The 24331-nt window shown below is 56.0% G+C and overlaps 3 protein-coding genes across 14 annotated transcripts in view; 2 read left to right on the forward strand and 1 right to left on the reverse strand.

Moving 5' to 3' along the window:
- Nucleotides 1-842: 842 nt before the first annotated feature.
- Nucleotides 843-6649, forward strand: Podnl1 (podocan like 1). The gene is given in 11 exon segments (XM_033757349.1): nucleotides 843-1015; nucleotides 1161-1385; nucleotides 2760-2853; nucleotides 3076-3140; nucleotides 3217-3326; nucleotides 3562-3718; nucleotides 3953-4068; nucleotides 4641-5038; nucleotides 5041-5237; nucleotides 6051-6199; nucleotides 6314-6649. Coding segments are annotated over 11 exon segments (1665 nt in total). The 5' UTR covers nucleotides 843-1012; the 3' UTR covers nucleotides 6465-6649.
- A 176-nt stretch (nucleotides 6650-6825) lies between these two features.
- On the reverse strand, nucleotides 6826-22382 carry Cc2d1a (coiled-coil and C2 domain containing 1A). 3 transcript variants are annotated; one of them, XM_019205922.2, is made up of 29 exons: nucleotides 22032-22382; nucleotides 20858-20993; nucleotides 19134-19249; nucleotides 18979-19044; nucleotides 18618-18752; nucleotides 18305-18533; nucleotides 16546-16670; nucleotides 16039-16111; nucleotides 15858-15929; nucleotides 15637-15767; nucleotides 15494-15566; nucleotides 14501-14634; nucleotides 14056-14167; nucleotides 13800-13972; nucleotides 11857-11979; nucleotides 11719-11777; nucleotides 11524-11640; nucleotides 9699-9772; nucleotides 9570-9628; nucleotides 9432-9483; nucleotides 9250-9349; nucleotides 9084-9174; nucleotides 8865-9002; nucleotides 8723-8784; nucleotides 8111-8174; nucleotides 7893-8019; nucleotides 7583-7659; nucleotides 7460-7507; nucleotides 6826-7387 (listed from the first exon to the last, which is right to left on the reverse strand). In XM_019205922.2, the coding sequence occupies exons 1-29, from the start codon at nucleotides 22089-22091 to the stop codon at nucleotides 7367-7369; spliced, it is 2847 nt and encodes a 948-aa protein (XP_019061467.1). In that variant the 5' UTR covers nucleotides 22092-22382; the 3' UTR covers nucleotides 6826-7366. The 3 variants fall into 3 exon arrangements, with proteins under 3 accessions (XP_019061467.1, XP_010611711.1, XP_010611710.1); XM_010613408.3 differs by having other exon boundaries at nucleotides 6827-7387; nucleotides 8723-8787; XM_010613409.3 differs by lacking the exon at nucleotides 7583-7659 and having other exon boundaries at nucleotides 8723-8787.
- The window catches only part of CUNH19orf57 (chromosome unknown C19orf57 homolog), a 15325-nt gene continuing 13298 nt past the window's right edge, over nucleotides 22305-24331 (forward strand). For 2 of the 10 annotated variants that reach the window (XM_010613411.3, XM_019205926.2), the window contains exons 1-3: nucleotides 22305-22491; nucleotides 22761-22823; nucleotides 23217-23268. In XM_010613411.3, coding sequence (XP_010611713.1) covers nucleotides 23238-23268 — 31 coding nt within the window. In that variant the 5' untranslated portion in view covers nucleotides 22305-22491; nucleotides 22761-22823; nucleotides 23217-23237. The other 8 variants (XM_019205923.1, XM_010613414.1, XM_010613410.1 and 5 more) reach the window with 5 other exon arrangements.

Raw genomic sequence — 24331 nt, forward strand, 5'->3', positions numbered from 1 at the left:
CAAAAAAAAAAAAAAAAAAAAAACAAAAAACCCAAAAAAACAAAAACAGTCGGGGATGTGGCTAGCTCAGCATGAAGACCTTGAGTTCAAGCCCTAGTACCACACAAAACAACAAAACCTTTCTACCCAACTCCCTTGTTTTGCTTCTGCCAGCCCTTTGAGGCAGGGTTTTACCTTACTCCTGTTTCCCAGGTAAGAAAGCCGACGTCCAGGCAGGCCAACGAGTCGGCCTTAGTCATCCTGCTGGTATCGGGGCTACAGCAGGCAGCACCCACGCCTACCACATGGTGACCTCAGAGATGTGTGGGTGTGGGCCCTTGTGTGTTATCTCTTCAAAGTCTACCTCCCTCCTGGGAGGGAAAGTGGTCATTATCCCACTTTACAGAGCGGGACACTGAGGCCCAGAGAGGAGCGCAGCCCAGGCTCAAACCAGGCAGGGTGGCACTGAGCCCTTCCCATAACCACCAGGCTGGTGCCCGTTCCATGTCATTTCCTCTCAGCAGCTGTGGCTGCTGGGGACCGGGTGTCTGGCTGCCAACAAGGCCATCTGGAAAGAGAAGGAGGGGCCAGCACGGTGACCTGACTGAGGGCCCCAGGCTGAGCCCAGGCCTCCCTCACCCTGGCTGCTGACCTCTGCTCCTTGGGGAGCATCCCAAGATCCCGAGCCCCTCTCAGTCCCCACCCCTGGGTCTGCGGTCAGTCTGTGGGCCCGAATACCAGACAGGGCGAATCTCAGCTTTGCCTGCAACATTCCTGGTTCCCACAGCCTGGCCAGGCTGGCTGAGGTTACAGAAGCAGAGCGGGCGGGAGGACCAAGGGGGACCGAGGGGACGGGCCGCCCACTGCCCTCCCCAGGGCGGGGACGGGGTGGGCCAGCCCCGTCAAGCCCAGGAGAAGGCTGTGTGTGCAGGCAGTGGCCGGCCGAGATGGAGGGAGGTTGTGGTCACACCAGAGTCTCCAGGAGGTGACCACCTGGCTTGTATCTGGGCGAGAAGGCAGAGCAGGGCTGGCGATGGTAAGGTGGGCAGGGAGGGTTCGAGGGTTGGGTCCACCTGGCTCTTCCTGCTGCCCACTGCGTCCCTCCCTGATGGGGGATGCTCCGGTAGCCATGGTGACCCTGCGCCGGCCAGGCACACACTGAGTCTTCCCTTCACTCCCAGCAGCTGAGCCTACTGTTGCTGCTGCTGCTGCCGCCGGGCCTCCTGCCTGTTCCTGGCATGGAGGACCCTGACTTCCCCCACCCAGGAGAGAGCCTGCAGCCCCCACCCTGGGCCTGTCCCTGGCGCTGCTCCTGTCCCCAGGCTGACGTGGTGGACTGTGCCGGACTGGACTTGCATGTACTCCCAGACAATATTACCAGGGAGGCCCGGTACCTCTCCCTGCAGGTGGGGCTGCATAGAGAGGGGACAAGGGGAGGCAGGGAGCGGAGGAAGGAAGGGGTGGGGGTGCCGCCCATGAGTGGGAGGTAGGCATGGGCGGCGACAGAAACTTGTTAGTGCACGCCTGTCATCCCAGCACTCTGGGAGGCTGAGGCAGGAGGATCACAGGTTCAAACCCAGCCTGGACAAATCAGTGACTGAGTGAGACTCTCTCAAAATAAAAAATAAAGACAGGGCTGGGGCTGGAGGCCAATGTGAAGGACCGAGGTTCCATTCCCAAGACTGAAAAAACGTCACAAAAAAGAGAAGTTGGCCTTGCTGTCAGCCTGCAGGTGGGAAGGGAATGATTTGGGGGTGAAGATACGAGGTGTGGGAAGAGCTAAGGTTTGCGATCAATATCATAGGGTAATGGAATTGTTTGGAGACGTAGGTTTGGGGGTGATTGTTGGGATGTGGGGGATCGACGGATTGGTAGCTGAGGATTGGGGCTGACAATGGAGAATACAATGTTGGTCAAGGTCTCGGTTGAGGGGTTGTTTAGGGTCAGTGTGGTGGGCATTTGTACCCTGAAAATGGAAAGTGAGGCCCAGGGAGCTGGTGGGTAGAGCTCAGGTTCAGACCAGGCAGCTGGCACTGCTACAGATGGGGGTTTGTGGGGAGGCAGCGTCTCAGAGGAGGTAGGGTTATTTGTTTCATTTTATTTTGTGTGGTACTAGGGACTGGACCCAGAGCCTTTGTCCTGAGCTACATCCTCAGTCCTTCTTTTACTTTTTTTTTGTTGTTGTTTGTCTTTTTGGTACTGGGGATCAAACTCGGGCCCTTTCTGCTTGCAAGGCAGGTGCCAGAACCACTGAGCTAAATCCCCAGCCCTCCTTTATTTTTTATTTTGAGACAGGGTTTTGCTAAGTGGCTAAATTTTCCAGACTGAGTTTGAACTTGTGATTCTCTTGCCTCAGCCTCCCAGAGTTCTGGGATGACAGATGCAAAGCCTCTGTGTCTGGCTGGATACAGGGTTGTTTAGGGTTAGCCAGGCGTGGTGGCGCACGCCTGTGATCCCAGCACTCTGGAGGCTGAGGCAGGAGAATCGCTGTGAGTTGAGACCAGCCTGGCCTCATAGTGAGTTCCAGGTCAGTCTCAACTATGTAGTGAAGCCCTGTCTCAAAACAAACAAACAAACAAAAACAAATGGTTGTTTTGGGTGACTACACAGTGACAGGATATTGCTGAGCTTCAGTGCTTGGCTGTCTGGGGCCAAGGTGATGGGATGGTTTGGGATAAACGCGGGGTTCTGGGGCCGATAGGGAATTCAGCAGAGGCCGGGGTCTGCATTGCTGGTGAGAGGTCAGTGGGGTCAGGGTGTGACTGTCCCTTCCCCTACAGAACAACCAGCTCCGGGAGCTCCCCTACAATGAGCTGTCCCGCCTCAGTAGCCTTCGAACACTCAATCTGCACCACAACTTCATCTCTTCTGAGGGTGAGGGCCTGGGGTGGGCGTGTGGGATGCACCGGGTCCCCTCTAGCGTCTGGGTCCTTGCCGGCGGGCAGCTCTGTGGCTGCACTTCCCAGCAGCAGCCTCTACTGAGGACAGCAATCTAGGCTGTGGCGGCTGTGGCTCTGAGGAGGGATGGGGCCAAGCACCTCCTTAGGGGCCCAGCTTGAAGCCCTCCAGAGCCCACCCCATACCCCCTGCCCCCAGGCCTGCCCGACGAGGCCTTCGAGTCCCTCGGGCAGCTGCAGCACCTCTACGTGGCCCACAACAAGGTGAGCCTGTGCCCCGTGTGTGCCCCAGGAGGTGGGGGGCTGGCACAGCACAGGACGGGCGCTGTTGCTCCCACAGCTCTCAGTGGCTCCCCAGTTCCTGCCCCGCTCCCTCCGTGTGGCTGATCTGGCTGCCAATCAAGTGACGGAGATCTTCCCGCTCACCTTTGGGGAGAAGCCGGCCCTCAGGTAGCCCTGGCCCCTACTCTCAACTGCATGGGGGACCAGGGGTGCCCTGAGCTTTCCCTTGAGAGGTCTTAGGGGAGCTGGCCCTGCCCTAAGGGGTGCAGATCTGCACTGGGGACCTGGGGGCTGACAGGGCCCTGTGTGGGGTGGAGAACTCCAGCGAGGCCCTAACACAGGACCCTGGTGTGGCCGGGAGGTGGGGCAGCGGGGGCCGTAGACACAGCCTGGGCGCCCTCAGGTCCGTGTACCTCCACAACAACCAGCTGGGCAACGCCGGCCTCCCTCCCAACGCCTTCCGAGGCTCCGAGGCCATCACCACCCTCAGCCTCTCCAGCAACCGGCTCAGCCACCTTCCGCCCAGCCTGCCCACCTCGCTTGAGCAGCTACACCTGCAGGTGCCTACCCTCACCACCCATTCTGTGCCCCAGGCTCTCCCAGGAAGCCTCTGTGCCTTACTTCCCATCCTTCCGGCACCCTCCAAAATTCTAGCAGCAAGAACGACATTTCTCAGAAACTCTCTTACGGCCTTGCTAGAGGCAAGCTCCTGGACCTCCCTCACTCAAGAGCCGTCTGTGGCTCCCCATTGCCCTCTGTCCCAGACCCTCCACATCACTGTCTTCTTTCTCCAGAACAACGTCATTTCCAAGGTGCCCCGAGGAGCCCTAAGCCACCAGACCCAGCTTCGTGAGCTGTACCTCCAGCACAACCAGCTGACAGACAGTGGCCTGGATGCCACTACCTTCAGGTGGGCCATGGCCAGGCAGGACAGGGCACAGTCGAAGCTGGGCACTTAGCCTGGCTGTCTCCATCTTCACCTCCTCCTCTGCATGACACCTAACAGGCTTTGTTTGTTGAGTGCCTACACCATACCAGGCTCAGCTTGGCAGTGGCAGGGTCTGTGTCCCCTACGAGTCTGCACAGAGGTTTTAAGTCATTGGCTACTGAACTCAAGGGCATTCTACCATTGAGCTACATCCCCAGCCTTTTTTTTTTTGAGGCAGAGTGTCACTAAATTACCCAGGTGGTACTCAAATTGAGATCCTCCTGCCTCATCCTTCCTCATGTACTGAGGTTTATTCTTTTATCCAGTACGATAGCCACATGCATTTCTGCTGACCTAGACTTCTGTGGTGACTCCCGACACACACAGCTAACCTTCAGGCTGGAACCTGCCCTGAGCGCCCCAAGTTTACCTCCCAGCCTGCTCCCTCAGACACCACCCCAGCCGAATTCTGTCTCGGGACCCTCCCTCCCTGTGAGACCTGGCAGCCCCTCTCTCTGGGCACGTAGCCTGAAGCCCATCTTCTCTCCCGGCAGCAAGCTTCGCAGCCTGGAGTACCTGGATCTATCCCACAACCGACTGGCCACGGTGCCCGCTGGCTTGCCCAAGGCCCTGACCATCCTGCACTTGGGCCGCAACCGCATCCGGCAGGTGGAGGCGGCCCGGCTGCGCGGGGTTAGGGGCTTGCGGTACCTGCTGCTGCAGCACAATGAGCTGGGGGCCACGGGGCTGCCAGCCAAGGCACTGCGCCCGCTGCGGAGGCTGCACGCACTGCACCTCTATGGGAATCAGCTGGAACGTGTGCCCGCTGCGCTGCCACGCCACCTGTGGGCCCTGCTGATGCCCCACAACCACGTGGCTGTGCTGGGCGCCCGTGACCTGGCCTCCACACCAGGCCTGGCCGAGCTCAACCTGGCCTACAACCAGCTGACCAGTGTAATCGGCTGACCCAGGTGCCCGTGGGCCTGCCTGGAGGCCTGCACACCCTGCACCTGCAGCGCAACCAGCTGCGCGCCCTGGAGCCTGAGTCGTGGGCTGGGCTGGGTCAGCTGCAGGAGCTCAGACTCGCACACAACCGGCTGCGCGTTGGTGACATCGGGCCCGGCACGTGGCATGAGCTGCAGGCCCTCCAGGTCAGGAGGAGTTCCCGGGCTGTCCCCACGGCCTCTGCCCACTGTCCCTGCCTCCCTGACTTCTGGCTGCTCCCCAGTACCTCCATTCCACGGAGAGGTTTGTAGGTGCCTGGTACGGTCCTCGCACAGGAAGCAGCTCCCGCCCCTCACCCTCTCCAGACAGCCTGGTTAGACAGCAAGCCGTCAAGGGCAGGGACACAAGCCAGGGTGTTAGGAGAGGGAGGTGAGGAGAGGCCTGCTCTGTGAGTACCTATCTAGCCCGGTGGGGCCTGTCTGTAGGGCTCTGAGCGCTGAGAACAGGAATGCCCTGGGAAGGGACTCTGCAGTGAAGGAATTTGGCAACTGGGGAGGAGGAGATGAAGAGGATGAAGAAGAGGAAGGGGAGGAGGAGGGAGAGGCCTTGGCAGTTCAAATTCTGTAATTCTAGTAGAGTACTTCAGGAGACCGAGGCAGGAGATCTGCAAGTCTGAGCCCAGCTTGGGCACCTTACTGACTTAGCAAGATACTCTCAGATTTTTTTTTCCTGGTGTTTTGAGACAGGGTCTCACTATGTAGCCCAGGCTGGTCTCAAACTCATAGCGATCCTTTTGCCTCAGCCTCCAGAGTGCTGGGATTACAGGTGTGCGCCACCACACCCGGCTCTCTCTCAGATTTTCAAAAGGGGAAATGGCGGGGGGGCTCAGTGTTAAGGTCTTGGACTCAAACCCCCAGTATGGAAGAAAAGGGGGAGAGGTGGCTACAGTCTGGGGAGCAGCAGGAGTCTTGGGGGATGGCTATGCTGGGATCACCAGGCACTGTATCCCCTACCACCAGGTACTGGACCTGAGCCACAACGAGCTATCCTTCGTGCCCCCCGACCTGCCCGAGGCCCTGGAGGAGCTGCACCTGCAGGGCAACCGCATCAGCCACGTGGGACCCGATGCCTTCCTCAGCACGCCACGCCTTCGCGCCCTCATCCTCAGGTCGGGGACTTGCCTCCGGGGCGTGACCAAGGCGCCAGGGCGGGGCATCCGAGCCCACAGGATTGTCTGGGGAGTGGCGCGCCCACTGACCGTTGCCCACGCACTTCTTCGCAGGGCCAACCGGCTGCACATGACCAGCATCGCGGAGGAGGCCTTCCTGGGCCTCCCACACCTGCGCGTGGTGGACACGGCCGACAATCCAGAACAGGTCCTGGTCCGGCTGCCACCTACCCCCCGGCATCGGCCCCGGGCAGGGGGCTCCTGAGGCTGCAGAACAGCCCCGCACCCTAGGGCTCAGTGGGGCATGGGCTGAGGGGACAGTGCCCCGCTGGGGCCCTGGGAGGGACAGATGAAACCAGAGACAATAAAGCCTACCCCTTTCCAGCACTCACCCGGGACCAGCGCCCTTCTCGGGGTTCTGCCCTCTGCCGCCTCCCCATACCCTGGAGTCCAGCCGGTGAAACAGGCTCTGAGGTGCCAAGGAGAGCAAGGAGCTGGGCCCAGCGTTCCTCTCCAGGGCGTGACCGGACTGGATTTTGAGGTTCTGAGACACGTGGTCACCAAGCAGCGTATGATCTACGGTCGGCCTCCGCAGCATCTCCCTACAGCGCAAGACCAACCGCGGAATCCCATACCCGCTTTATTTCGCACGGTCTCGGCAGCATCTCACAGCGCATGTGCGGTACAAGTCCTCCTCCCACCTGCTCCTCCCTGGGGGCCTGGGGTTGAGGAGAGCCTGGTGTGGTCACTGCAGCCCAGAGTGAGAAACAGGCAGGAGAGAGCTGAACTGGGCGTGGCCTGGCTGTTTATTCCATGTCCCGGCCTGTGCAGTCCCAGGCACCAACCTCGGTGGCTTCTTTGGGGTGTGGAGGGCTGTAGGGTTAAGGCCGGAAAGGGACAGGAAGTAAAGTGCTTGCAGAGGCCCTTGGGGCTTGGTCCCTGCCACCCTCCTGCTCAGGGGCAGCAAGGTGGGCACCCAGGGATGTGCAAACAGGACTCTGGCTTGGGTGAGGGGTAGAGTCCTTGGGGCCCGGCCAGGGAGGCCTGGCTGGGCTGGGGCCCTGGAGAGGATGAGTCCAGAACCGATTGTCCACTGATTGTCCACTTGGCTTGGGTTGGTGGCCTGTGAGATCCTCCGGTTGTCCAGCCGCACCCCCTGCTGGGCTCTCACCTGCGGAGGCGCTGCAGCTAGGGAACGACATGGGGGAGGGTCAGGGGCCGAGACCACAGCAGTGCCCACCACCACTCCAGGCAGCTCACCTCACTCTCAACCAGGTTCCGCCGGTACAGCGCCTCCTTCGCGGCCTCCTGGGGAGACAGAGGGGCCACAGCAGGTCAGCGGGGTATCCCCAACCCCCACTTGCCCCGGGGGACCCCACTCACCCTGCTGCCATCATTGCCTAGGCGCCGGGCAGCCTCTGTGTAGAACTGCAGCTGTCGCTCCAGCTGGGCTGTGTACTCTAGGGTGGAGGCAGGAAACGAGGCTGCTGTTCTCCACAAGGGCTGGCCCAGCCTCTGCCCCTTGGATCCCCATCTTGAGCCCCTGATACTCTAGATGCTCACTCCTGAGCCCGATGTTCTAGATGCCCATCCCGAGCCCCTAACTTTCTAGATTCCTGTCCCCAGGCACCTAAACTTCCAGATGCCTGTCCCAAGCCCCTGACCTTCTAGATGTCCATCCCCAGACCCCTACCTCTCCGGATGCCAGCTCCTCCCTGCTCTAGCTGGGCCCTCTGCCACTGGCTGCGCTGTACGATGTCTTGGTACTGCTGGGCCACCTCTGGGGGCACTGGCCGCCGTGCCTGCCTTAGGGCCAGGATCTAGGGCCACACAGACAGGGGTGTGAGCTCTTGGTCCAGGGCCGTAGGCACCCAGGCCCACTGCGCCAAGCCCAGCAGGATGGGCACCCACCTTCCGCTCCAGCCGCTCCTGGTCGAAGGCCAGTACACTGAGGCTGTGCAGGGGCCGGGCTGACCTGTGGGGGTGGCAGGAGAGATGGGGGACAGCAGGGACTCCCCCTGCCCGACCCCACTGTTCAACAGACATGCTGAGTAATGAGGCACAGAGGAAACAAGTGAGGTCTACCCCAGTGTTTTGGAGGCCACAGCCTGGGGGCGGGTGCTGTCTGCACACCCAGGCCACTGTGATCCCTGATGATCAGGAAGTGCTTCCTGGAGGAGGTGACAGCCAAACTGGGATCCAGAGGACAAGGAGCAAGGGAAGGGGAAGAGAAGCTCAGGGAGTCAGAACAGCGTGAAGCCAGGAAGACAACGAAAACTAGATGTAGCCATGAACCAACATAAGGGAACGAGGAAAGAGAAGTCTGGATACATTGACAATGGTTAGATCACAAAAGAGCTTAAAGATCCCAGCTGAAGAGTTTAAACTGGATCCTCCAGAAGGGCACAGAACTGGTTTGGGAGCAGGACAGGGCCACGGTCCAGTTTGCGCCTCATGGGAAACTGTCCTGGAAGGGCTGCAAGATGTAAAGGGAACCTCGCCGTAGCTTGGCCAGGCTCCTACCTGCTCCCTGGCTCCTTGGAAGGGGCAGGCACAGGAGGTGCTTTCCCTCTGGGTGCAGTGACCTGCTGCAGAGGAGAGACCCAGGCCTGTGAGTTCCAGGTGGGCACCATGCTCCCTCCCTGGGCAGACAGCAGGTACTCACCATGGGCGCGGCTGCAGGCAGGGGGTCTATGACCAGCCACCTCTCCGTGGTGGTCTCCAGCTGCTGGGCCGTCAGTGGCTCCCGGATCCTCACCATCACCTCCAGCCGTCCCCCTGTGGGCCGGCGACCGTCCAGGACCTGGGTGGGGAGCGAAAGGCACCCTGGGCATCCAGGAGCCCAGGAGTGTCTGGGGTGGTAGGGAGGGGAGGGTCTGCTCACCTCCAGGATCTCGTGGACCTCACACGCTGTCTCCAGCACATCCAGCTTCAACTGCGCTGTCCCCAGCACCCGGTCAGTCTTGAACAGCCCCCTGGGTGACGGGGCAGAGTGGCTGGTCCAGGCGGCCCTGTGCCCGACGCCCACCTGCGCCCATGGCCCTGCTTACCCCTTGTGGACCACTTCGAACTTGATGCCCTTGGTCTGCAGGGCCCTGCGGAAGCCGCGGTGGCTGCGGTTGATGCAGAGTTTGAACTGCTCCTTGAACTCTGGGAAAGACAGAGGGGACCCGCGTGGTCACAGGCTCCTTCTCTGCTGCAGGGCCATGTGGGATGCTCCTGACCCACTCACCAGGGGAGTCCGTGTTCTTGATCACGCTGGTCTTGTCTTTCTGGGCTTCCTCCTGTGTCACCAGGAGAATGTTAACAGCCCAGCACACCACACGGCCTGGGACCCCATCCCGACCTGCCCCCTTGGTTCCCCACATACCACGTTGGGGTAGGGGAAGTCGAAGCGGACGAAGACATCCAGGTCACCAGGGGACAGTCCTGTAGGCAAGCCGGGTCAGAGCTGGGCAAAGGGAGGGTCCCGTTCCCCCGTCGCCTCCGGCCACCTCACCTGGGGGCGTGGGCAGGTTGATGCCCTTCACGATGAACAGGAGCATGTCGTTGCTGCTCAGTTCTGGGAAGATCCTGCAGGGCGGGCAGGAGGGTAACAGGAGGGACCTCGGCCCCAGCCCCACCTGCCCTCCCACCTTCCTTGGGCTCGGGCATAAAACCCACCCTGGCCTCTGGGGTGCCCTGTGCTTTAGGATCAGACAGACGAGAGTTCTGTGTTCAGGTCTGCCACTGCTGAGCTTCTGGGTCCTTTCTTCAGTCTGCACACATTTGGTACCTACCACGCACTGACCAGTAGGCTTGCTGCTGTAAGCACTTCCCACTCCGGATGTTTTTTAGTACCATGGACTGAGCCCAGGGACAACCCTAACACCGGGCCACATTCCCAGCCTTTTTTTATTTTTCGGTTTGAGACAGGGTCTAAGTTATCCAGGTTGTCCTTGAACTTGTGATTCTCCTGCCTCAGCCTCTCAAGTACGTGGGATTACAGGTATATGCCATTGTGCCTGGCAGGAATCTCCCTTTCTTTAGCAATAGTTCTTGAGTTCCTCACTATTCACTGATCACTGGTCTTGCTGCTGGGACTTCCTCTTCATTGGACAGTATTTCTTGAGAACTGACCATGGGCTGGCTGGTACCTTAATGACTGTGGGACTTCCATAATATTCCCACAAGCTCAAGGCAGTGTTCTTGCCAATGTGAAGGGGCCTTCTCTCCAACCATATTTCTTGAGCACCTACTATGCACTTAGCAGTGCCTTAGCCATTGTACAAACTTCCCTTCGCTTAATGTCTCAAGAGCCCTCACTGCCCGGGACCTTCTTTTCATGTGACTATTTTTCTTGGAGACAGGATCTTGCTATAGAGTTCAGGCTGGCTTTGAACTCACTATGTAGCCCCAAAAGGCTTCCAGCTCAAGGTAATCCTCCCGCCTCAGACTTCAAAGTGCTGGGGTTACAGGTGACATCACACCTGGCTCTTCACAGTATTTCTTTAGCATCTACGCTGCAATAACCAGTCCCTGGGCTGCTGTAGGACCTCCCTTCACTTGATATTCCCTGAGTCCTACTAAGCACCAGCCAGCCAGTGCCCAGTTTCTGGGGACATAGAATGAACCGACAGACCCAAGCCTATGCTTGGGAACTGCTAATGCTGCGAAGACAGTCGCCCAGTGAATGCGATGAGAAAACTATGCAACTCCGACAAGAATTCAGCTAGGTGCAATGCTTTACACTGTGGTCGGGGAGGGCCCCTTGGGAGGTGACAACATAGGTGACACCTGAAGACAAAGTCCTGCCACAGGAGGCCCGGAGAAGACCTGACCAGAGGAAGCAGCAGATACAAAGGCCCTGAGTGGGAGAGGTCTGGATCGCAGCAGGGAGCAGAGAGAGAGTCCTGTGCCTGGGGGGCCAAGCAAAGCAAGGACAGTGGGGAAGAGAGAAAGGGCAGGAAACAGGATGAGATATGTGGGTCACCCTGAGTGGGGCAGGAGCCTCTGCAGGGCCAGCTGCTGTGCTCAATCTCACGTACAGACACAATCCCGTTCCTCAGGGCATGGGATACCTTAGCAGGAACCAGGCTGTGACCACCAAACTGACATGCATCACCAGTCCCTGTGGGCTCACTGGGCCACTGGAACTAGATGTATCCTCGCCCTTACCACATCTCTGTTGCATTTCCAGATGTCTGTGCCTAGCTGCTGGTGACCTATGGCTTGCACCTCCGCCTGCCTCAGAGCCTTTGCACACTCTGTGTCCCCGCTTGTGGGCAGAGGCATGTGTGCACACTTCCAGGAGCACGGAACCCCAGGGAACACTGGGGTCTTACTTTATGACGCTGAAAGTTCTCTGCTCGAAGCGGGCGACAGGGGTGGGCAGACCTCTGGCGAAGGCCTGCTTCAGGGTGTCCATGCTCCGTCTGCAGTCCTCTGCCAGCTTCTCGAACCTGCAGGGAGGGTGGCTCAGGTCCTGGTACAGGGGTGGGCTGGGGGCAGACTCAGGCATGGGGAGTAGAGGTCCTTACTTGCTGGTCTCTGCGATGTTGCCCAGGTGGGTGAACTGGTTCGAGTGATTCAGACACATCTGCGGGATGGGCAGCAGGTGGTGAGGCCAGGCAGCAGGCTGGGCCCTGGGGATGGTGGCTCACATGGCTGGGCCTCACCTCATGCTGCTGCCTGATCAGCTTAGTGAGCTCGCCATAGCGCCGGGCAGCCTCCTGTGACAGGCCCGGGCCAGGCCGTTGGACCAGAGCGAAGTCATCCTTGTTTATGGGGGCAGGCGGAACCTGGGGAGGATAAGGTTGGTGGGGAAGGGCCTGCATGCAGCTCTGCAGAGATGCCACCGTCCCCCAAGCTAGGACCTTCCACTGTGTGACACAGCAAGCCAGCCATCGGCCACCTGTGCGTCTTTATAGAGCCCCTCCTGTGCATGCAGGCTGTGTTCTGGGGCTAGGTGTGCAGTGGGGAATAAAAGAGATGCAAATCCTTGCTCTGTGGGCTGACATTCTCTTGAGCTAAATGGGCAACATCCTTAAGAAACAAGTAAGCCAGTAAGAAGTGGTGGTGCACACCTGTAATCCAGCATTCTTGGAGGCTGAGGCAGGAGGATCACAAGATTGTGTCTAGCCTGAGCAATTTAACAAGTCTTAAACTAAAAAGAATTTTACAAAAGACTGGGGATGTATCTCAGCATGAAGTCAATTCCCAGTAGCACAAAACAAACAAAAACCCAAGTAAGGGCCAGAGATTTAGCTCAGTGGCAGTACACCTGCCTCGCAAGCACAAGGTCCTGAGTTTGATCCCCGGTACCAAAGGACACAAAATAAAAAAACCCCAAGCTGTGTTATATAGTAGGAAGCGATCAATGCTGTGGAGAAAGAAAAGAAGGGGGAGGGAAGGCAGAGGGTTCTGGGTTAAAGGGAGGGATTTTGTGGGGAGGGGAGACAGGGTCTTGATATATAGCTCTGGCTGGCCTTGAACTCACTATGTAGCCTTAGCTGGGCTCACACTTGAGAAGATGTCATGCCTCACCCTCTAGAGTACTGGGATTACAGGTATGCGCCACCACGTCCGGCAGGAGGGATCTTAGACTGGAGGCTGGAGCAGGGCTCGTGAAAATGGCATGAGTGGAGGCTGAAGGAAAGGGGACGTGAGACAAGCAGGCATCCGGGGGCCAGCGTTTCAGGGCTGGAGTGACATGTGCAGAGACCCCGTTGCTGCCGTACGCATAGTATTCAAGGACAGAGAGGAGGCCACTTGGCCAGGGGAGAGGGAGGAAGACATGAGCACAGGGGACAGGAGAAGGGAGGTGAGATGGCAGATCACGCAGGGCCTCGTGGGCCACTATGATAGGTCTGCACTGTGTGCTTCCTCGGGGTCTCTCCAGCTAGGATGTCTGCTCCGTGCACGTGGGGGTTTTATCAGTTTTGCTCAAGGCTACATCCTCTGTGCCCAGCTCAGGACTGCACATCCAGTACATGCTCCATGAATGCTTTCTACTGGGCTGCCATTCCATCACAGAAGGAATCCAGGCTGATCTTAACATGAGGTGCAGGTCACTGTCCCTACTTCCCCCGCAAAAAAAATGTGATGCTCTGGGTGAATGGTGCAGCCCAAACGTGTGGAATCAGTTAAATGTCCTCCCACGTTACATCCTCTCCCCTGGTAATGGGTTTCTGGCTGGTACAGAGGAGCCAAGCAATAGACTACATTGTCCCAGGCTCCTTTGCAGCTAGGTTTGGTCATGTAATTTAGTTCTGGCCAATGAGAGATAAACAAAAGTGATGTCACTTCCTTTAAAAGTAATTGCTCTGCACTTTGCTTGCTCCTGCTCCTGCTCCTTCCCATAAGCTGGAGCAGATACAGCAGTGATCTGCTTGGATCATGTGGGCAAGGACCACCCCTTAGGAAGGGTAAAGCCATGCAATGAAAGGAACCTGGGCCCTGGGAGACCTCTCATTGCAGAGCACAGCTGCCGAGTACTATATGAAAGAAACATGCATGTCTGTCTCATTTTGGCTGTGTCTTGAGGAAGGCCTACTCGTTACAGTGGCTTAGCCTAGCCCTGATTGATACACCCCAGGTCCAGCTGACCTGGAGGGCTCACCTTGGCGATGTCCACAGGCAGCCCATTGCGGGAGGCCTCCAGCATGGGCTCCAGCCCCTTGGCCTGGCGCAGGTGCATCTTGGCACCTTCTACATCGTTCTTCTGCTTGGCATGCAGCGCGGCCTGCAGCAGCTGCTTCTTGCGGCCCTCCAGGAAGGCCAGCTGCTGCTGGGCTGTGGGCAAAGGGGCCTCTGTAGGGGCTGCCCAGGCTATCACAACAGGATGGTAGGCAGCAGGAGTGGGAGGAGACACTCACCTCTGGTGGATGTGCCTTTAGGGGCTGCTTTGGCTGCTGGAGCTGTTCCGGGCTGGAGGGCCCTTGAGGGCAGGGCCTTGGCCTGGGCTGTGGAGGCTGCGGGGCTGTTGAGCTGCAGAGGGACAGAGAAGCCAGGGCTCTTCCAGGGCCTGCGCTGAGCCCCTCCTCAGGTCAGAGAGCACCATAACAAGGACCACCTCAGCAGAGACCCCTACATCTACCCTTGCTGATTCTGTAACAGCTCTGGATGAAGGACTGTCCCAATGTCTGCCTTGTTACAGACCAGAGCAGTGGGGCTCAGGTAGATGCCCTGCCTGTGGCCTGTGGCCTGTAAGTTTGGGGGCTGGATGTGTGGCTGGCTCTTCCCAGCCTAAGTGTGGACTTTCAAGACCCTGTGTTGCCACCCCCCACATCCCCACTTTAGTCCAGGCCCAGCTGCTCCCACCTTCTTAGATGCCTCATCGTCGTCGTCCTCTGGCCCTTCGTCCTGGTTGGCCAGCTTCATGGCGGTCTCCAGGACCCCCACCAGGCTCTGCTGGGTAGCCTCAGGGGCCTCCAGGCCCTGGATGGGGGGAAAGCCTGGGAGGCGGTCAGGGTGAGGTCAAGGCCAGCAGCAACCACAACTGTGGGGGAAGCACAGTTGCTTCCCACCTGGGAATCTCAAGCTCTGAGTCTACTTTGAATCCAGACACAGGCCCAGGTCAGTCCTAGGCTATTCACCACCACCCTCCAGCCTCTTGGCTTCTCTCTTTGGGTCCCAAGCCTCCACTGGATTCTTTAACACGATATTCTTTAACATTCTTTCTTGGGATGGACTCTGTGAGGACCCTGGCCTGGACAGATCCCAGGAGTGTGGAGGTCCAAAAGCAAAGAGAAAAATACTCATGGAGGAAACTGAACAGCTCTGAGGCCCAGAAAACAGCTTCCAACCCTCCAGAGGGCTAGTGGAGGCTGAGTATCTGGAAAGCCAAGGCCTGATGACTGGGAAGGGGCAAATCGAATGAAGAGTAAGAGATGGCAGTGGGCAGATACTCTCCAGAAGCAACCCTCCTTGACAGGCATGGTGGTGCAAACCTATAATCCCAGCCACCTGGGAGGCTGAGGCAGGAGGACTGCAAGGAGAAGGCCAACCTAGGCAACCTAGAAGCCCTGTCTCAGAATGAAATCTCAGCAGCGGGCTAGAGGTGCAATGACAGGTACAATGATTGCCCAGGTTCCATTTTTATTGTCACAAGCCAAAGAACAAAAACCCCACTAATTTTGAGTGTCTGCCAACTTTCCTGGTGTAAAGACTTCCGTCCTGATGGAATTAGTGCTACAGGCTGTGACAAATTAGCACAATTCCTGTGCAGTGTGGGTGGCCTTCCCTGCACCATGACAGGACCAGTACCCCAGAGGCCCCAAGGCTGGTGTGCAGGTGTACAGGGGCGTGGCCTACCTGGGGGCACAGGTAGCTCTGCCACCTCCACTGCTCGGCCGGCTTTGTGGGCCCGGATGGCGTCTTGGTATTGCTGCGGGGCACACAGGTGTCAAGGTTACAGGGACAAGGTCTCAGGGCCCCCACCCCGGCCCCCCACATACCTTGACAATGCGCTCGTGCATGCGTGCCTTCCGCTGGTCACCCTTGGCCTTGGCTTGGGCTGCGGCCACCTGGTACCGCTCCATCCGCTGCTCCAGCGCCTCCAGGAGAGTCCGTGGGGCTGGGGGAACCTCTGGCCAGAAGGGGCAGGGTCGGGTTGGGTCCAGGAAAAGGGATTTGGTTCTCCCTAGCTGGTTCATCCCAGAGGGCTGCGGCAGCTTACCTGGCACAGCGGGGGCCGTGGCAGGAGCTGGAGGCTGCGATGTTTGGGACGGTGGCTCTGGAGACAGTTGGTCTGGAGACAGAGAGGTCCAGGGTGATGAGGGGCTGGCCTGGCCAGTCTGGCCTGTAGGGGACCACAGGCCTGGCCCTTGAACAACAAAGAGGGCAGGAGGGGTGCTCACCAGGTGGAGGGGGCAGGCGGGAGAGGTCCACAGACTCCCCTCGGCTCAGGGCCTCCAGGACAGCATCAAAGCTCTAGAAAAGGAGGGAGGAGAGTGGGGCGCTGGGAGCTGCAGTTGGGGGGCCAGGACCTCAAAAGCAACAACCCCACACTGCCCCTCCCCTTCCACCACTGCTGGGGATGGAACCAAAGGCCTTCACGTTGAACTACATCCACAACCTTTTTAAATATTTTGAGATAGGATCTCACTAAGTTGCCCAGACTGGGCTCCAACTTTTGATTCTCCTGCCTCAAACTCCCAGCATGCATGTGCTGCTACACCTGGCTTCCTTGTGTCATCTTATTCCATCTGCTTTTGACACTCATGCCCATTTTGCAGAGGAGGTAAACTGAGGCTCCAAGAGGTAAGATAAACTAGAGCTAAGGAGTGGCCAAGCTTGGGTCTGCCTGCCTCGATGTCGGCAGCATTGTGCCCACTCCTCAGCCCTGCCCCTCAGCCTGGACACACCTTAGCCACGCGGAAGTGTCTGGTAGCAGCCACGGTGTCTCCCTGCTGCTTGGCGTGGAGGGCAGCCAGCTTGTACTCCCGCTGGCGGCTCTGTAACTGGGCCAGGGGACCAGAGCCACAGGGACCTGCGAGGGAGAATGAGGTACAGGGAGCCATACAAAACATTTCTGTTTGGGTCTCATCAAGCCAGTTCTGAGCCCATTTTTAAATTATTTACTTATTTATGTTTGTTTTGGTTTTTTTTTTTTTTTTGGTACCAGGGATTGAATTTAGGACCTTGCAAGGCAGGTATGATGCCACTGAGCTAAATCCCAGGCCCTATTTATGGTTCTTTTGAGACAGGGCCTCACTATGTAGCCCAGGCTGACCTTGACCTCACAGCGATCCTCCCGCCTCAGCCTCCCAAGTGCTGGGATTATAGGTGTGTACCACCATGTCTGGCCTGAGTCTATTTGCAAAAACTAAGGGTGGTGGTGCAGCTCAGTGGTGAGTACTGGCCTCGCATGTGTGAGGCCCTGGGTTCCATCACCAGCACCACAAAAACAAAACAAAACAAAGAGTAAAGCCTGAGGCTGAGAGTGGGAGGCTGCCTTCCTACGATTGTACAGTTTGAAGGCGGTATGGTGTGGACCCAACCCCAGGCCTGGAGTGCTGTGAGCCGCTGCTGTTTTGACCCCAGGGTTCCTGGAAACTTTATGGATACTCACGTATCTTTAAATTGCCATCTGTTATTTTTCATCTTAAGACTAAAAGGTGGCTGAGGCTGTCACTCAGAGTGTCTTACAATCACTGGCATTTCAAAGAAGACTGTTAAAGCACTCTTGTGTTTTGAGGGGGCTTTTTTGGTGTTGTGGAACTCAGGGCCAGGTACATGCCAAGCACATGCTCTCCCACTGGGCCATACACCCTGAAGCCAGGGCTTTCCAGCTGAGCTATGTTCCCCACATTTTTTTTTTTTTTTTGTAGTTTTTCATTTTGAGACAGGGTCTCATTAAGATGCCAAGCTGCCCAGGCTAGGCTTGAACTTTCAATCCTCCTGCTTCAGCCTCCTAGCATGCTGGAATGACAGGTAGGTACCATCACACCTAATGAAAGCATTTTAACTTTAAACTTTTTTTTTTCCAGTACCAGGGGTTGAACTCGGGACTTTGAGCTTGCCAGGCAGGTGCAGCACCACTGAGCTACATCCCTGGCTTTTAAACTTTTAACTTTAGGGGGAAAAAAAGGAATATAATCAACTTTTAACTCAGTAGCCTCGGTTTTTAAATTTTTTTCTGACGATTTGAAATTCACTGACATTCTCTCCTTGTTTTATTTTATAAGTTATGGTAAAATATATATACTATGTCACATCATCTTAATCATCGGAGTGTAAAATTCAGTGGCATTAACTGCATCCATATTGCCATGCAGCTGTCACCACTGTCCATCTCCAAGACTTTCTCACCTTCCCAAATACCTCTGTCCCCCTCTGCACATTCTCCTAATCCCGTCCCCCGCCCCAGCACCCACCATGCTATCTTCTGACTCTATAACTGAGCTCTAGGCACCTCCCATAAACAGAATCATGTAATAACGCTGTTCTTCATGACTAGTATATTACACCCACTACCCTGTCCCCAGGTTCACAGGTGTTATAACACACTCCTAAATTTCCTTCCTTTTGAAGGCTGAGTAATATTCCATGGTGTAGATGGACCATGTTTTGCTCACCCCCACAAAGATGGCCTGTGTCATCCTGGCCCTGCTCACCACCTACCTGGAGCCAAGGGGGACTTAGCAGAGCCCAAGGACGAAGCCGGGGTGGCCGGCAGGGGGCCCTCTGGGGTGGCCCTGGGCTCTGGGGCTGGTGGGTTGGCAGGGCTGGGCTGGGGAGGTACAGGGTGGTGGCTGGTCACTGGGCCCTTCCCTACAGCCACAGGTGGTGGGATGTCCTCCTCATTGATGGCATTGCCCTTCTGCACAGAGGCCAGCAGATTTTCCAGCATCTGGGATAACAGAAAAGGATGAGCTCGGTAGAGGCAAGGGCGTGGCATCAGTGCTGGGGTCTCAGCCCTGTGCCCACCACTCACCTGCAGCCCCCGGTCATAGCGCCGTATCTTGGCACTGTCCCCAGCCTGTCGGGCACTTTCCATCGCCAGCTGGTAGAGGGTCAGCCTCTCCTGCAAAATGGCCTCCAACCTGGGGCACGGGGCTGAGGGCTTCGGCTGTAGCAGGGGTGGGAAGAAAGTCAGGGCAGTGACGTAAGCCATGCCTGCCCCCCTGCTCATCGCTACTGTGTGTTGGCCCTGGGCCAGCTGCCCACCCAGCAGGACCGAAATTGTGGTCTCTGGAGGGAACTGGGGCTCTCAGGTATCATGTGACCTGCCTGAGATCACGCAACTGAAAGGAAACAGGAGTGACCCTCAAACCCTTCTGTCTCTGGGGCTGTACCTGGGCCATGGGTGGCGGGGGCTCCGAAGCCTTCGGCTCCTCTCCAAGGACCTCATTTAACTCTGCCTGTGAGTGGGACACACGGTGGGAGTGGGACATGAGAGACTGCCAGATGGGAGGGTGGGACAAGAGGCTGCCCCGCCCGGAGTGCTCACCAGCAGGTCATCATCGGCCTCTACGTCGTCCTCATCTGTTCCTTCCTCCTCCTCCTCATCTGGGTCCTGCATGCACATCCTGGCCATCTTCTCAATGGCTTCCATGGGGAGGGGACCTGGTGGCAAACGGAGGGTCCAGCTAGACCAGCATCCTCCCAGTACACCCACCTCCCATCCACCCAGCAGGGCCCTTCTCCACCGTTCCACTGCACCCCACTGTCCCAAGTGCTCCCTGCATGGGTCACCCTGACCCTGCCTCCCCAGACTACTGTAGTCCTCAGCTCTCCAGCTGGATGACCTGCTTTCCCACTGAGTATCTCTGGGCATGTTGCGTTATCTCTTTGGGCTTCAATTTCCCACTATGTTCCATGGGGATAACCTTGTTTTATGGTATTTTTGTTAAAAGACACTTTAGCCTATAAACCTAGCATTTGGGAGGCTGAGGCAAGAGAAGCATTGTGAGTTTGAGGCCAGACTGGGCTACACAGTAAGTTCAAGACCAGACTAAATTACATAGCAGGCCCCTCTCAAGAAACCAAAAGAAGAAGAAGACAAAAAAAGATGCCTTGTTTAATATATGTTGTTGATGCATTAACAGTGTATTCTTGGCCAGCGTACGGTGAACAAGAAAATTGCCAACAAACAGCACAAAAATGGGAAACTGAGGCAGTAAACAGATGGGGAAAAGGACCCTGGTTTATAACAGAAGAGCTGAAACAGGAAGGCAGAATGTCACCTGGTGGCACCCACCTCACACAAACTTCACCACAAATCACTGCAAGTACTGACTTGAGGGGTTACAAGTAAATTCCTGCAAGTAGGCAAATTCATAAATGTGAAACTCAGAAATAACAAGGGGTTGACCTATTAGCTATAATGTTTAAATGCTTCATCTGGCTTTGACCACATTCAACTACTGTAGAGTCTTCCACTCCCTACCATCCATCACAGGGCCTTGGCAGATGCCACAACCCCTAGGGTTCCCAAAGCATAACCTGCCCCATGTCTTGGATCCTTCCTTCAAAAATCCCGCCCTGACACACAGGACCTCCACGGCTCTGTGCTTCCACTATGCCAGGCTGCGCCACAGAATGGCAGTTTGCAGGTTGGCACTGAAGACAGCGTGAATTCATCATGTGTCAAGAAGCCTTGAAAGCACTTTGTGAATTCTAGATTAACTCCTATGATGTAAGCACAGTTATTACTCCCATTTTAAAAGTGTATTTATTGGTCTGGGGATTTAGTTCAGTGGTTCCGCCGCCTCCATCGCAAGTGCAAGGTCCTGAGTTTGATCCCCAGTACTAAATAAATAAATAAATAAATAAAATTGTGTTTATTTAAGACAGAGTCTCAATATGTACTCGGGTTGGACTTGAATTCACTATGTAGCCCACACTGGCCTTGAACTTGTGGGGACCCTCCTGCCTCAGCCTACCAAGTGGTGGAATTACAAGCATGTGCCACCATGCTAGGTTTATTATTTAAATTTTTCAGATGGGAAAACCAAGGTCAACACAGATGGTAAGATGAACAAGTGGCAGAGCTGGGGTTCAAACCCTCCGTCTGTGTCCAGAGTTAATTACTGACCCCGTCAGCCAAACTATGGGCTCTTGAAGGGCAGAGGCTTTCTCTGTTTTCCTTCTCCTTTCTGCCTAGTGTCCAGCTCTGAGACTAGCCCATGGCGGGAAATCTAAAAACATTGAGAAGTGCATTAAATATCTCACCTTTGCCTTTGAGCTTCTCCAGGGCTGCAGGCTGGCCACCCACCAAGGCCAAGAACTCGGCCTCCAGCTCCTCATTGTTAACTCCATCCTCAGGGATCATCAAGCCATCTGGGGAGAAGTCAACCAGCAGCCCAAGCTGTGGGAATAGCATGGGTCAGTTAGATCTTACAATGTACCCTGCGGCCAGAGGCAGCCATAATGGAACCCCTGTGCCCAGTCAAAGGAAGGATGAAAGTGTCCTGCACAAGCTGTTTCCCTGGGGAATACCAGGAGGGTGGATCAAGCCAAGAATACAACAGGTGTCCCAACGTGGGCTTGGCTCTTTGGAGCGGATTAAATGAGGCAAGAGGCAAGCAGAGAGACTCAGTTGCTACTGGGAGCCCGCACCTAAGATGCACTGCTAGCTAAATTCACTGGGGAAAGCAGGCCCACACCTGTCTAAACCAGAGCCAGTCTGCACACCTAGGCTTTTCCTTCCAGTGTCCTCTGTGGCGGTGGCCCAGCAGGAAGGTGGGGCATCAAGCCCAATTAGAATCCTCAACACATAGAAGTTCAAAGTGAGTCATGGCTGTGTTGATCTGTCTTCTCATTTTGCTTAACGACTGATCATGATGTGATAATGCATGAAACTGTAAAGTCAGGTGTCCAAGGTGATAAGGCCAGGAGGGAACACACAGACTCATATCTGAGCACTAAATTATGCCATATGTTCCCTTCATTAAAGCTTCAAAAACTCCAACTATGTCCAATGTGCAGAACAGGAGGGAAGGAGCCGAGCCAAGGTCCTCTGGGCTTATGAATGTCGCCTTGGATTTGATCTGGTCACGTTGTTAATCCCTTTGACCTTGGGCAGATGTTTCCACCTCTCTTAAACCTCACTGTCTTCATCCGAACAACGGGAATAAGATCTGAATTGACCCTGCTAATCCAAGGGTCTGATTGCTGCCCCTCCCTTTCTATAGCTGCTGTGACAACAGGTGGCCCTGAAACCGGGGCAGAGGCCAGGAGGTGGGGAGGCGGGCAGGACCCCTACCTAGGCCGCACGTGGGGGAGCAAGGCTAATTTAGGGGGCCGAGCTATTTGGCGTCCCGGGGGCGGGGCGGAGGGGGCCTCCCCGTTCTGGTATAGACGGTGGGGAGGAGCTCCCCAGTGGGTCTGTGGGGCGCACACTCACCTGGCGGGCGGTAGCGGCGCCTCGACCTGGGGGTCCCGGGGGTCCCTTCCTCTTGTGCATTTTCCAGGCTGAATGCCCGGACCGCCGGCCCCCGGTGCCTGGCCTTGCCCTATCTCTTCACCCTAGGACTGTCGCCGCACACACACCCCTCCCAAGTCCTGGGCCCCTCTTTAGAGTCCCGTGTCTGTCAACTCCGCGCCCTCGTCTCTCGGGGTGGCCGCCCCACTTCCGTCTTGGCCTCTGGGCGCTGCCGCACTAGAGCAAGCCACCCACCCTGGGACTCGCCGGGCCCGACCCGTCGAAACTACATCTCCCGACGGGCGTTGCGTGGGAGCGCAGGCGCCTGGTGGAGATACGATGGGCGGGGCCACGGGCTGCGCCGGAAAGGAAAGAGAGCCTGCGCAGGTGTGCGCGGCCCGTGCTGTTATTGCGCGTGCGCTGGGCTGACGCCGTGGTTCGCGTAGGTTTGCGGGGAACAGGTGTCCCGGGATTCTCGTAGCTCGCTACCACGCGCTACTTCGGGCGTCGTTTGGGCTTTTGGACTGGGGAATCTGCACTTTTCGGTGACCGTTAGTTTTAGTGTGGGGCTAGTCGCTGGGACCTGGGTCCACAATTATGGGCCTCTAGGGGTCAGCGCGGTCCCTGAGGGCTAGTACTGTCATTTTCTTTAAAAAAAAAAAAAAAAAAAAAGCAACTAATTTACAGTAATTTAAGCGACTTATTCCTCAGCAGATCCATGCAAACCTCATTCCTGCTAAGGACAGAGAGACTTGGACGACTTACGTGGCCCAGGTCTGGGGGGGCTCCTCTGGTCCCCAAGGCAGGAAGAAGCCAGCCACTGGCGACTCCCTTCGTCTAAAGCCCCGGGCACCCCCAATGGATCCTGAAGTCCCCAAGTAGTTTCTCGAGAGGAGTCCTCACATATCCCCGGAAGGACCCAGGACACCCCCCAACTTGGCTTGAAGGGGTCTTCCCCTGGCCTGCACCCTGACCTAGCAACCAAAGCTGAGGTCCCCAGGGTGCCCCACCGCATGAGGGATGTGCCCTGTTTCTGTACTGTGGCCCTGGGTCCACTGGCCTCTGGGGGCAGCCATATGGGACTGGTGCCTCTGTCCTCAGCCAAGGCCTCTGGATGCAGACAAGGACAGACACTGCTTCTCATAATAGAGATTCTGTTGTTTTCAGATTTCTCGAGGGAGAGATAGAATGAGTAAGAGGAAGAAGCTTCGAACCGCAGGTATTTGGTTAAGTTGGCCATTTTTCTTTCTTTCTTTTTTTTTTTTTTCTTTCTTTTGATGCTGTGGATGGAACTGGAGGCCTCACACTTAGGCAGTGGCTTTACCACAGAGCTGCACCCCCAGCCTCAATTTGGTACTTTTTTATTGTTATTTTTTTTAAAGAGATGGGGTTTCACTATGTTGGCTCAGGCCGGCCTTGAACTAGGCTCCAGCGATCTTCCTGCCTCAGCCTCCTCCATAAGACAGGTGCAAGCTGACTTAAGTCAGTACTTCACATTTGCTGTATCTGCTCATAGGAGGGATGTGGGCTTATATGTTGTACAAATGCTAAGGTGACTGCCTCAATGTCCCTAAAAGAAAATAAAGATTTAATAAAGGCTATTAGGGAAAATAGACATTATAAGCAAGGGTGTACAGTAAAAATTGCAAGTTTTTCTTCCAGCAGCCTCTGGTGGGGTCCCAGATACACTCCCAGGGACCATCCTGTAATAGATTTTTTTTTTTTTACTTTGAGAACCTTTATTTTATTTTATTTTTTTCTGTAGTAGATCTTGATGAGCTCCAAGGCTGTTGTGTGCCTCAGTGTTTCACTGTAGAGCCAAATAATTTTGTTTATCCCAACTCTGCTCACGTTTTTTTTCTTTTGCAGCACCGGGGATTGATCCCAGGGCCTTTGCACTTCCCTAGCCAATTTTTTTGTTTTTTATTTTAAGAAAGTATTTCAAGTTGCTAAATTCCCCAGAATTTGATTGAATTTGGTATCCTCCTGCCTGGGATTCCAAGTGTGTGACACCCCCATCGGGTGGATGTAATTTTTTCCCCAAATATTGTCTGTCTGTGGTTGGGTACATCTGTGGATAGGAACCCACTTACACAGAGGGCTGGCCAAACCTAGACCAAGTGTTTTTGTCAGAAAATGAAATGCTCACTCAGTAATCTGCACCTTGCATTTTTTTTCTTATTAGTGTATCTCGGTCAGTTTTTTTTAATTGAGTTTATTGGTACATTTGAGGGATACAGTACAGTTACATTCATTGTTGGGATCTTGTACCCCTACATGAC

This window comes from Fukomys damarensis, unplaced genomic scaffold (assembly GCF_012274545.1).
Source record: "Fukomys damarensis isolate Sample0158 unplaced genomic scaffold, DMR_v1.0_HiC HiC_scaffold_30, whole genome shotgun sequence".
NCBI classification, from domain to species: Eukaryota; Metazoa; Chordata; class Mammalia; order Rodentia; family Bathyergidae; genus Fukomys; species Fukomys damarensis.

Excerpts from the sequence above, each read along its gene's own strand:
- Cc2d1a (XM_010613408.3), bottom strand. The coding sequence starts at position 22,091 with ATGCACAAGAGGAAGGGACCCCCGGGACCCCCAGGTCGAGGCGCCGCT. Across the intron at positions 19,250-20,857 it reads GGAGAAGCTCAAAGGCAAAG|GTCCCCTCCCCATGGAAGCC; the intron begins GTGAGATATTTA and ends GTTTGCCACCAG. Across the intron at positions 18,534-18,617 it reads GCTATGACCGGGGGCTGCAG|ATGCTGGAAAATCTGCTGGC; the intron begins GTGAGTGGTGGG and ends CTGTTATCCCAG.